Here is a 12,440-nt window from a genome sequence, read left to right as displayed (position 1 = left end):
AAGCATCGAGGAGCCAGAGAAGGAGATGGTGAGGCTGAGAGTCGAAACATAAATACAACTTCAGTTGACAGAGAAGAGGCAGAGCGCTTGCCATGATGAGAATGCATCACGTGCAAAGGCACTGAGGTCAACAGGGGCAGGTGTGTCTGGCCCGTGGGAAGATGCTCACAGTGGCTGAAGTGGGGTTTGGGGGCTGACGGGACAGGAGGGTGGCGGGCCACGGGGACAAAGAGCTCGGGTGCCATTGCCGTGTGCAGGTGAGTCTCCCACGGTGAGCCCGCTCGGTGCCTTGGGAAGACCAGGCTGCAGGGTAGGCAGGGACGGAATGGCCAGCCGTGGGGGTGAGCTGGGGATCGATGAGGTTAATGTATTAGTCCCAGACAGAGAGGACAGGACAGCGGTGGCGGCGGCGGCGAGGGCTAGTTAGCAAGGAGGCGATCGATGGGAGGGGTGTTTAGGATGCACAATCAATATGCCCGGGTGGGTTTCTGAATGACTAATGCACAGAGACTGGGGAGATGTATGTCCGGTCGATGGAGTGCTCATGGATTCGGAGAGCTCGTTCTGTGGAAGGCGCTCGTCTCTGTCCCCGTTTCAAACACACGCTCCGGTGGTGGTTCCTCCTGCCAGCGCCCTCTGCACTGTCCCGTGCTGCTGGCGCTGGTCACACCGCCTCGCGCTGTTAGAGAGAGCTTTTCGCTGGACACAGCTTCTTTCCCAGGGAAGTCTGAGAGCTCAGAGAGCAAGGACTGCCCACACCTCCACACCCGCTGCTGCCCTTCCCTCTCAGCTACCCAGTCAACACTAATGGTTGACAATTGATCAGCTGGTGCTTATCAGAAGGGCACGGCACAGATCAAAAGTCCTTCATATTGCCGAAACCGGTTTGGCTCAATGGATAGAGCGTCGGCTTGGGGACTGAAGGGTCCCGGGTTCGATTCCGGTCAAGGGCATGTACCTTGGTTGCAGGCACATCCCCAGTAGGGGGTGTGCAAGAGGCAGCTGATCGATGACACTCTCTCATCGATGTTACTATCTCTCTCCCTTCCTCTCTGTACAAAATCAATAAAATTAAATTAAATTAAATTTTAAAAAGTCCTCCATATTAAGAAGTCATCCTTTTATGTTGGAACTAGAGGCCCAGTGCACGAAGTCTGTGTACTGGTAGGGTCCCTAGCAGCTGCCGGCTGCCAGCCAGGGTCTCCCTCCCTTCCCCCGGCCGGCCCTGCCTCCTGGTCGAACTCCTGGACAACTCCCGGACTCGGGGACAATTTGCATGCTCCGCTTTTATTATATGGATATCAGAGTCACAGAAAAGCTGCAGAGACAACGCAGAGGCCTCCGAGATGCCCCTCACCTCCTCCCCGTCAGACCTGTGATGGTACAACAAGCAGTGCCCCGGGACCAGGGGCGGCATCTTCGCAGGCCTGTTTGTCGCTGGTGAGCGGGTGCCTCCCTGCCACATGCTATCCCCACGTCACTGCAATGAAGTCACCGAGCAAGGCCGGGGAGGGGGGCGCCCTGACACAGAGGACGCCCCCCTCCCCCACCGCCTCTCCCCAGCCTGCTTCTCGCTGGCTGACCCACACCTGGCTCTCCCCGGAGCCGCTTCCCCCAGAACCTGGATCCCTAAGCCGGTCCGGGGCTGCCCCCAGCGGCCTCCGCTCTCAGGGGTCCTCAAACTTTTTAAAGTGGGGGCCAGATCACGGTCCCTCAGAGAGCTGGAGGGCCGGACTATATGAACTACTAATTCCTACTGTAACACCTCGGCTGCGCTCACTGCCCAAAAAACCTGGCGGGCCGGATCAGACTCCTCTGCGGGCCGCATGTGGCCCGCGGGCCGTAGTTTGAAGACCCCTGCATCTGAGCTGCAGGGAGGGAGGGTGTGTTTCGTTGCCACGGCCCCAGGGCTAACACGGGTCCAGCATGCAGGAAGGCAGGCAGACACCATTGGGGGAAAGGAAGGAGCATCCACGGGGGCTGTAAATGGCTTGGGGGGGGGGGGGGAGAGCGGGGAGCCGCTCCGAACACGATGTCCTGGGATTCTAGCGCTGTGTCTACTCTACTAACCCCTCACTGTGCCCACAGGAGAATGACATGTCAAAGGTCAAATGCCAGCAAGAGGCAGACGGGGGTCAAGTGACCAGCTGCCTCCTCGGGTGCGCAGAGATCTAGTGACAGTGCTGGTTGTCAGGAAGCCCCGGCTCTGGGCTCTGAGCAGCCCTCCCTCTGGCCAACAGTGACGGAACAGCCAGGCCGATGTAACCAAATCTGACCCTGGAAACCAAGGGCTTTTTCCCCAGCAGCACGAGAGGTAACCCGAGATCCCGCTGTCCAGGCCATGTCCCCCACCCCTCCTCTCTCTGCTCCTCCATGTCCCCCACCACACCTCTCTCTGCTCCCCCATGTCCCTGACCCCTCCTCTCTCTGCTCCCCCATGTCCCCCACCCCTCCTCTCTCTGCTCCCCATGTCCCCCACCCCTCCTCTCTCTGCTCCCCCCTGTCCCCCACCCCTCCTCTCTCTGCTCCCCCATGTCCCCCACCCCTCCTCTCTCTGCTCCCCCATGTCCCCCACCCCTCCTCTCTCTGCTCCCCCGTCCCCCACCCCTCCTCTCTCTGCTCTATGTCCCCCACCCCTCCTCTCTCTGCTCCCCCATGTCCCCCACCCCTCCTCTCTCTGCTCCCCCATGTCCCCCACCCCTCCTCTCTCTGCTCCCCATCTTCCCCACCCCTCCTCTCTCTGCTCCCCCCTGTCCCCCACCCCTCCTCTCTCTGCTCCATGTCCCCCACCCCTCCTCTCTCTGCTCCCCCATGTCCCCCACCCCTCCTCTCTCTGCTCCCCCCTGTCCCCCACCCCTCCTCTCTCTGCTCCATGTCCCCCACCCCTCCTCTCTCTGCTCCCCCATGTCCCCCACCCCTCCTCTCTCTGCTCCCCCATGTCCCCCACCCCTCCTCTCTCTGCTCCCCCGTGTCCCCCACCCCTCCTCTCTCTGCTCCCCCGTCCCCCACCCCTCCTCTCTCTGCTCTATGTCCCCCACCCCTCCTCTCTCTGCTCCCCCATGTCCCCCACCCCTCCTCTCTCTGCTCCCCCATGTCCCCCACCCCTCCTCTCTCTGCTCCCCATCTTCCCCACCCCTCCTCTCTCTGCTCCCCCCTGTCCCCCACCCCTCCTCTCTCTGCTCCATGTCCCCCACCCCTCCTCTCTCTGCTCCCCCATGTCCCCCACCCCTCCTCTCTCTGCTCCCCCCTGTCCCCCACCCCTCCTCTCTCTGCTCCATGTCCCCCACCCCTCCTCTCTCTGCTCCCCCATGTCCCCCACCCCTCCTCTCTCTGCTCCCCCATGTCCCCCACCCCTCCTCTCTCTGCTCCCCCGTGTCCCCCACCCCTCCTCTCCCTGCTCCCCCCTGTCCCCCACCCCTCCTCTCCCTGCTCCCCCGTGTCCCCCACCCCTCCTCTCTCTGCTCCCCATCTTCCCCACCCCTCCTCTCTCTGCTCCCCCAGCCCACCGTAGCTGGCTCTGCAGGGAGGGCACCCCAGGCCAGAAAGGAAGATCCATGAACGTTCAGGGATGGGGCACCGCCCACTGACTCCAGCCCAGGACCCTGGGCTCCCCCCCCCCGCCCCCCCCCCCCCCCGCCCACTCCTTCTCTGGCTCCTCGATCCGAATTCCATGTGTGGAATTTATTTTGTTCTAATTTGAACAAAATCTTTACAAAATAATTTGAGATGAAAATGTGAACACTGACTGGATATTTGATTACAATGAGGAATTATTATTTTTAATAATAGTAATGTGACTGTGGTTTTTAAAGTAAGTCCGTATCTTTTGAAAACAGATCTGGCAGTATGGCTCGGTTGGTCGGGTGTTGTCCTGTGCACCAAAAGGTCGCCGGTTTGCTCCCCGGTCACCGTGTGCACAGGATGCAACCCACTGATATCCTTGCTCACATTGGTGTTCCTCTCTCCCCCTTCCTCTCTCCAATAAGAAAAAAATAAACATCGCCCTAGCTAGTTTGGCTCAGTGAACAGTGTCAGCCTGCGGACTGAAGTCACAGGCTTGATTCCAGTCAAGGGCACATGTCTGGGTTTCGGGCTTCATCTCCAGTAGAGGCAGCCAACCAATGATTCCCTCTCATCATTGATGTTTCTCTCTCTCTCCCTCTCCCTTCCTCTCTAAAATCAATATATATGTGTGTGTGTGTGTGTGTGTGTGTGTGTGTGTGTGTATGTCATTGCCAACTTGATAGGCAAAATATTTTGAAAAATAAAAATAAAAAAAGTTATATATATATATATCACACACACACACACACACACACACACACACACAGGAGTTAGGGTGCAGGATATGAAACAAAAATGTCGGAACATTCATAATTGTTGAACCTGGACTCATTATACCAGGTTCATTACTCATGTATGTTTGAAATTTCCATAATAAAAAGTTAAATAAAATATAGAACATTTAAAAAATGAATAGCCGAAACCGGTTTGGCTCAGTGGGTAGACCATGGGGCCTGCAGACTGAAAGGTCCCAGGTTCGATTCTGGTCAAGGGCATGTACCTTGGTTGCGGACACATCCCCAGTAGGGGGTGTGCAAGAGGCAGCTGATGAATGATTCTCTCTCATTGATGTTTCTAACTCTCTATCCCTCTCTCTTCCTCTCTGTAAACAATCAATAAAATATATTTAAAAAATAAAAATAAAAATAAATGAAAAATGAATAAAACTAGTTGTTGTTAGTAACTACTTATAGGATAGGAAGACCCATCAAGTTGAGGGAGGTGACAAGGCAGAGAAGCCTCTGAACTTGACCTGAGCCTGGCAGGAAGGATGAAGGAGATGAGAAAGGGCAGGACCAAGGCACAGGGGGGTCAAAATCCTCACCTGCATGCACATCAGGGGAGTTGGCACTGCTGTAGTTGGTAACGGGTGCTTGCTCCATCTCCTTGAGCCCTTTGAGAAGGAAAATGTCCCCACTCCCCTCCACTCCCAACCCTTAATCTCCCCCACATTCCCAAAGGAACCCCTCAACCCAGGGGGTACCACAGCCACAACCAACCACCAAAGGACTGGAGTATTGGTCTATGGCTCCACCTGCTGGTGACGCTGAGAACTGAAGCTGCCCTACCCCCCTCTCCCCCCCCACCCCCAAAACCCCAGCTCCAATGAAAAGGGATCAGAGGATAATTTTTGAGAAATCTGGTCCTTCCCAGCAGAGAAGATGAACACAGGCCGATTAAACATATAAGAAACCTTTAATTTCATCACCATAAACAGTATATTCTGATTGCTCACGTACAGTATAAAATATTTACTCCGCTAAATAAATAAGACATGACGTTATTGCAAACGGCACTTAAAAACCCCCCAGAGAGATGCCCTCCTTAGCCTAGGCAGGGGGTGCTCCTGAGATTGTGTGCGAGGGTCCCCACGCACAGCGATGCCCTGGGGGCGGAGACGGATCAAGGTTTCGAGGAGCCACACTGAGTGCTTCCGGTCCCGAAGCAGCCCCGAAGAGCGGCCCTGAAGCCAGTGGGGAAAGACAGGGGGTGGGCAGCTCCTTCATCAGCCCAGACCTAGAGGAAGCAGAGGGGAGGGGACAGGGCAGCTGGGCCGAGAGAGGAGGGAAGTCCAGGGAGGCTGCTCAGACCTGAGGCCCAGCCCTCCTCCTCTGCCTTGACCAGCCTTGGGGGAGAGGAGTTGGGATAGGCAGGGGCAAGCAGAGCTTCCAAGCTCCTGGGTGAGAACATTTTGGGGCCAGACCGATCCCCCCAGGAAAAGGGGATTCTGGCAATGCTTAGACCCAATAGCCAGGCATCTCAGGGGACCAGGGGACCGTCATTGAGATGTCCCTCCCAGACACCGGCCACACAGAGCTGGGAATCGACTCCCCTCTCTTTAAATAAATAAGTTAAGTATTTAAAGGCCTGGGTCCCTGTGATGGAGACACAGGGGCCCACAAGCCCCGCCCTGGTGAAGCAGGGCTGGGGGAATCTGTGGAAAGGCAGTGTCCCCACTCCCCTCATCAGACACCTGCCCCCCAAGTAACTTCCATACTTTCAAATTCTGTGAGGGGACAGTTTCACACTAGAGCAACATTGGGGGAACCTGCAGGATAGCAGGGCTCGGAGAGAGGAGACCTGGAGGCTGAGTTTCCTCAGCTCCCCAAGTGCCTTCTCTTGGTATGTCTTGATCAGGGCGCTAGCTGTGACCCCTGAGCCTGGGTAATCCCGCGAGAGTCCTGAATTCCAGTGCACGGTGCTACTCAAATGCCCTGACCTTCTCTCCCTGTAAGGCCAGACGTAAGCCCATGTGGACTCAGCCACAGCCCTAATGATTGGAGAGAGATGGGAAAGCCCCAGTGCCCTGTCTGTGCAGCTATGCACCTTACCGCCACGGGGTGGCAGCAGAGAGCCACGCCACTTGGGCAGCAATAGGAACTGGGAAGCCAGCAGCCCCATAGCCCTATGGAGCCTGGAAGACGGAGTCGGGGAGCCGGGATCCAGGGAGGCAGGCCCTGGCTCAGTGGGTGGGAAGTGCTCTACACTGAGTATTTGGCTAAGTCACTCTTGTCAAATACCACCCGAGTAGCAAAGTAGATGGCAACCAGCCCCAGGCCCGCGGCCGACACCATGTAGGCGGTGACGGACTGGCTGAGCTGGACGATGGAGCCCATGAACAGGGACGGGGCCACCTGGGACAACAGGAAGGCACTGTCCAGGATGGCGAGGTCCAGGCAGATGCCCCTGCCCGGGACGGCCCTGGCCTCGGGCGGCTCGCCCACCACCACACGCATGGAGACGTCGCAGGCGGAGGCCCCGCAGAGCGCGGGCACGGAGGGGAGCAGGCCGCTGCCCCCCGCGCCCACGTGTCCGTTGGGGAAGGGGGGCGTGGCCTTGGGGCCGGGCGGGAAGCTGGTCAGCAGGCTGTCTTCGGGGGCACCCCCTCCGGCATCTCCTCGGTGCTTGGGAAGAAATACCTGGGGGGACAGAGGAAGGACAAGGGGGCGAGGACAGGTGTGTACCCAGGCATGGAGTCCCCCCCCCCAGCGATGAGAACAAACCGGTCCACAGGCCTTAGTGAAAACCAGGCAGCGGGACAGGAGCCAGGGGGCAGGGACAGGACAAATCTGGAGCTAGAAGCCTAGTTGGCTGCATTAGGTCTGAGATCCACGGCAGAGCTCACCCCTGACCCCCGGGGAGCCCACCACTCAGGGAAGTGGGCAAAGACAGGTGCAGGCGATGCCTGCTACCCCAGGAAAGACCAGTGAGGCTGGAGCCTAGAGAGGCCCCTGGAGATAGAAGGCTCCTGGGCCCATGGGGAGGACCGGCCCCTGTATGTTCTCTGGCACCAGTGCACGTGCCTAAGCCTGGCCCCACCCGTCAGCCCCACGCCCGCAGCCAGGGCAGCAGAGGAGAGGAGGCTGATGAAGGGATCGGTGTGCGGACAGGGGTCTGAGGAACCAGGTTCCCCCAACCAGAACCCCGGCCCCTCCCTCCACCCCTTCCACCCCAGCAGCTACCGATCCGGCTCACCCCGCCTTCAGTTTGCTGCTTCTCTGCTACCCACTCACGCCCTGCAAGGGCAGAGACACGTTTCCCCAAGTCTGGAAGCCCTGAGGACACACCTGCATCTCCTCCCTGGGGACACCCCAGCTTCTTGCCCGTCTGGGCAGAGCTCTGCGCCCAAGACGGTAGCTCCGTGAGGCCAGCGGAGGAGATAACACTGACCATAGAGCCTTGTCAGGGGGCTTCCCACAAAAGGGGGGCCCTGGAGGGGCTAGTTAGTGTGAGGCCCCCACTTACAAAGTGTCCAGGGAAGTGGTGTCAGGTGAAGGGGGTGGGGAAAGGGAACAAAGGAAGAGGGGGGAGAGCAGGAGAAGAAGAGAGAGAACTCGATAGGAAGAGGAAGATAGAGAGGGGACCGGGAGGAGCCTTCCCCATGGGGAGACCAAAGCAGGCCCAGGTCAGTGGGCCCCTCCCAGTCTCTGCGGGACACCAGGCCTCGCCCACTCCTGTCTGCAGAGGCTGGGCCCCAAGGCCACCTGGCCCAGCCCCCCCACCCCCACCCCACCTCCACAGCACCACCCAGCAGCCAGAGGGCTTGTTGGCAGGCCGTTCCAGGACTCCCCCAGAGAAGGATTTTGCATTTCCTGCAATCATCCACTCAAGTGCTTTACAATCCTGACACCAGGAAGTCATTCCCAGAATCTAATCTATACCCTCCTTCCGCAGCCCACGTCTCCGGCCCCGGGGCCTGCGTGGCCTTCCTCTCTGATCAAAGACTGCTTTCTCCAAGGCTCTCCCTCCTGCCCGAGCCCAGTTCTGGGCTGGCCAGCCCCACTCCGCCCCACCACCCCCGCCGCAGCCACCCGCCCGCCCGCCACCCGTCTGCGGCCGCATCCGGTGTGAGTACCTGCCTCTCCCGGTGGTAGAGGGAGGCCAGCGTGTAGGGCAGGATCTGCAGGGCGGAGAAGGTGAAGCCTGTGAGCGCGGCGCAGGCGGTCACCACAGCCACGCTGCGGGACAGGCACGTGGCACCGGCAGCCACGGGGAAGGCCACCACGCTGGCCAGGTAGACGGCCCGCGTGCCGAATCGCTGCACCAGCCGGTCCATGACCAGGGAGAAGAGCAGGGAGGTGGCACACTGCAGGAACAGCCCCAGGCTGCCCATCCGGACTCCTAGACGGAGAGGCGGGAGGGGAGGAGGCAGTCAGACATGGAGGGGGAGGGGCCCAGTACCATCTGGGGGTGCTCAGAGTTAGGGGCCCTGGGTCAAAACCTGCTAGGTCAGCCCTGCTCCCCAGCACCCTCCCACCCTACCTGTAACCCCAGGAGCCTAGGCTGTCCCACTGATCTCAGGGGATGTGGCCAGAGCGGCCAGCTCAGGGCAGAGGAAGCTGCTCTGAGGATGGACGGCGGCCCAGCTAGTGCTCAGCTACCAGGAGGACGAGAGGGACACAGACAGCTCGGCCAGAGGCTCTGAGATTCCAGGACACCTGTGCCACAGGTGTTGGGATTTGGAAAGCTGGGGGATTTGAAAGTCAGGAGCAGGAGAAGGGGACACTGTCGACCAGGCAAACCTGACACACCGGCCTGGACTCCTCACCCCCTTTGGGCCTTAAACCAGCGCCACCTTTTGGGACAAGGACCCTGATCCAACTCGCAGAGCAGCCCCGGGCTCCACCGAGGCAGGCGGCAGGCCCCGCTGCCCCGGAGCCTGAGGAGCTGCCCGCGGAGGCTGGGCCTGTTTTCCTGACGGGGAAGTCAGGGTGCAGGGGTGCCCAGCTACCTGCCCAGGCACAGGTGGTGGGCGTGCCCCTAGGCCCGAGCCCCCCCTCCATCTCTCCTTCTCCCCCCTCCCCCGCCAAGGAGCCTTACCTTCATCGTAGTGTCTCCGGGCTTCGGTGCCTGGCTCGGCCCTGGGCACGCCCTGGTACAGCCCCTCGCCCACGAAGTCCGTGTAAAACAGCGTGAAGGTCATGAACGCCATCCAGCTGCACAGCTCGGCCACGAAGAGCCGGCGCAGGGCGCGCGGCACGCGGCAGCAGAGCTGGTGCAGCCGGGGCAGCAGGGCGCCCAGGTTCCGCAGAGCCAGGCGGGCACGGCCGGGGCAGCCGCGGGCCGGCCTGGGGGGCGGGACGGGCAGCGCTTCGGCCGGCTCGGCCGGGCCCAGCGCCGCCTCCTCGGCCACCAGCAGGGTGGCCGCCATGCACGTGAGGAAGATGAGCGTGAGCAGGCCGAAGAGACACTCCTCCTGGGTGCCCAGGTAGGGGGCCAGGGCGCTGGCGTCCCAGTCGATGGCGGGCAGGAGGTAGCCCAGGCAGCCCCCGAGGCTGATCATGAACGCGTAGACGGAGAAGGCCTGGCGGCAGTGGTCTGGGTCCCGGAAGAGGTCGGAGAGCAGGGCCTCCAGCGGGGTGAAGCACACCTGGCCGCAGAAGTCCAGCAGCCCCACGCCCACGATCAGCAGCGCTAGCTCCAGGGGCCGGGTGTCCGGGCACAGCAGCCCCGCCAGCCAGCTGGCCCTCGGGATGAGGAAGAGGCTCAGCAGGACGCCCAGGGACAGGGCCCAGATGAAGGGCCGCCGGCGGCCGTAGCGCCCACGCCAATGGTCACTGGCTGAGCCCAGGAGCGGGACCGAGACCAGGCCCAGCACTGGTCCGATGCCTGCAGGAAAGGCAAGCAGTGTGAGCTGGAGGCTGGGGCAGGGGCGGGGGCAGGGAGACCAACCTCCTTGGGAAGGACAGAAATGACCATGCTACTCCCACAGGAAGGACCGCTCCTGTCCTGGGTACTGTGCTGGGTCCTTGGGGACTCTAATGGACTCCTCACAGCTGGGATCGCGAACGCCCCATTTTTCAGGTGGGAAAACGGAGGCATGGAGCGAGGGATGAGTGAGACTTGCGTCCAGGGCTAGGGCGAGGAGGGCAGGGGGCAGGGCGTCAGCAGGCGGTCTGACTCCAGAGCCCATCCTCCCGGCAGGGCCCCTGCCGCCTGAAGACTCACGACGCTGCCCACTTGCCTTTGGTGGCCTTTGCAGAATCCATCCCACAGGTCAGCAGGAGCCCTGGCCCTACTACCCAGGAGCTAGCTGTACAGCTGGCTAGGTCAGCTGACTTTTTTTTTTTTTTTAATGTTTATTTATTATTTTTTTTTATAGAGAGGAAGAGAGAGGGATAGAGAGCTAGAAACATCGATGAGAGAGAAACATCAATCAGCTGCCTCCTGCACACCACGTACTGGGGATGTGCCCGCAACCAAGGTACATGCCTTTGACCGGAATCGAACCCGGGACCTTTCAGTCCGCAGGCCGACGCTCTATCCACTGAGCCAAACCGGTTTCGGCTCAGCTGACGTCTTAGAGACCTCCATTATCTGCTCTGTGGACTAGATGCCCTCCAAGGCTTGCAGGAAGCATTACATGAGATCATAGATAGTCGTTAGAAAGGGCCAGCCCCAGAGGAAGGGCCATTTCTCCCGTGTCTCCTATGAGTCGGCCCATGATGCAGGGCCAGGGGTATAGTGATGACCAGGGCATGTCCCTGTCCCCTTTTCTTCCTCTTGGGACCCTCTCAGCCCAGAGTCACCCCTGCCCCCAGCCAACCAGCCCAGCAGACTGCACGCCCTCCCCGCCCCCCCCCACCGCTCCCTCCAAGTGGCTCTGTGGACAGAGGCACCGTTGCCCCGTGCCCAGGGGGCATGGGTCTGGAACCGGAGGCAGGAGGAGGTGGGGACTTACCCAGCACCATGGTCATGAACTTCTCTTCTACCCCCACTTCCAGCAGCAGGGGGGGCACGTAGGTGATGCCCGCGGCCAGACACACCTCCAGGCCGAAGGTCAGCAGGTTGACCAGCAGGAGCTGGGCTTTCCGATGCCGCAGCAGGCGGCTCACCCACAGCCTCTGGACCATGGCGGGCCGGGCGGGCAGGGCTGGCTCTGAGCCCGTCACTCACGCCCGAGCCACCTCGTCCCAGCCCCGCTCCGGACGCCCAGGCCTCTCCTCCTCCTCCTCCTCGCTGCCACAGACTGCCGAGGACTCAGACGGGAGCCCATTGCTGCCAGCCCTCCGTGCAGGCCCCGCTCCTCAGCCCATGACAGGTGCCCGCTGCCCTGGGTGCCCCGGTGGGGGCATGGCATTCGGATCCTAAAAGGGCAGAGACACATCCAACACTGAGCACGAGGTCCTGGGAGCCGGGCCTCCGGGATTTGCTCCGACAGCCCTGAAACCTGGTCACTCCCAGGCTGGAGCTGGGCCCTGCCACCTCCTAGGTGCCACCCCCTGCTGCCCAATCAGGAAGTGCATGTTAATATTAGCCTAAGGCTGACATAATGAATAAGGTAAATATGATTGTTAAACCTCAGCACACTCCACAGCCAAACACATGTCGGTTATTCTCTGTCTTGGATACCCTTGCCATTGCCCTCGCCTGCTGGTAAGGGGGGGAGGGGGGAGAATCAAACCAACTGAATTCCCGGATCCCCGGATCCTGTTATTGGGGTGCCCCTGGAGACCCCCCAAGGCAGGGCCCATTTGCCTCTCTCCCGTCTCCCACAGCTGGGCCGCCCCAGGCCCCTTTGTTGAAAGCAGCGCCTGTGGTTCTGCACCGCCTGGCCCCGAGCCTGGCTGCACCAGAACGCCCACCCCCAGGGACAGGACAGGACGAGGGGAGGGAGGAGGGGCGGTGGTGTGCTGCGAGGGTCCGAGCCCGGCACTGACCCGCCAACAGAGCGCTCCTCCCCAAGAGCCTGGGCCTGATGCCGCTCCCTCAGCTCCGCCCGCGCCCGGCGTTCTCCGGGAGGAAGTGTTCCCACGGGTGCTGCCCGCCCGCCCGTCACGGGGCAGCGGGGCCACCCCTGGGCCAGGCTGTTCCCAGGTGCCCGCCGCACAGGGGTGTGAAACCACCAACTGTCAGCAACTGCCGTGCCCTGTGAC

At 60.8% G+C, this 12,440-nt stretch overlaps 1 protein-coding gene across 1 annotated transcript; it reads right to left on the bottom strand.

The window, feature by feature from the left end:
• Positions 1-5,240: 5,240 nt before the first annotated feature.
• SLC45A3 (solute carrier family 45 member 3) lies at positions 5,241-11,417 on the bottom strand (the record flags this gene model as incomplete). Its single annotated transcript, XM_084865882.1, has 4 exons — positions 5,241-6,983; positions 8,420-8,685; positions 9,385-10,173; positions 11,246-11,417. The coding sequence occupies 4 exons, from the start codon at positions 11,415-11,417 to the stop codon at positions 6,546-6,548; spliced, it is 1,665 nt and encodes a 554-aa protein (XP_084722008.1). The 3' UTR covers positions 5,241-6,545.
• Between the last annotated feature and the right edge of the window lie 1,023 nt (positions 11,418-12,440).

Source organism: Pipistrellus hanaki, assembly GCF_964339955.1.
Source record: "Pipistrellus hanaki genome assembly, chromosome: 18".
NCBI classification, from domain to species: Eukaryota; Metazoa; Chordata; class Mammalia; order Chiroptera; family Vespertilionidae; genus Pipistrellus; species Pipistrellus hanaki.
The sequence above is the reverse complement of the archived record's forward strand: the minus strand, read 5'-3'. Positions and strand labels throughout refer to the sequence as shown.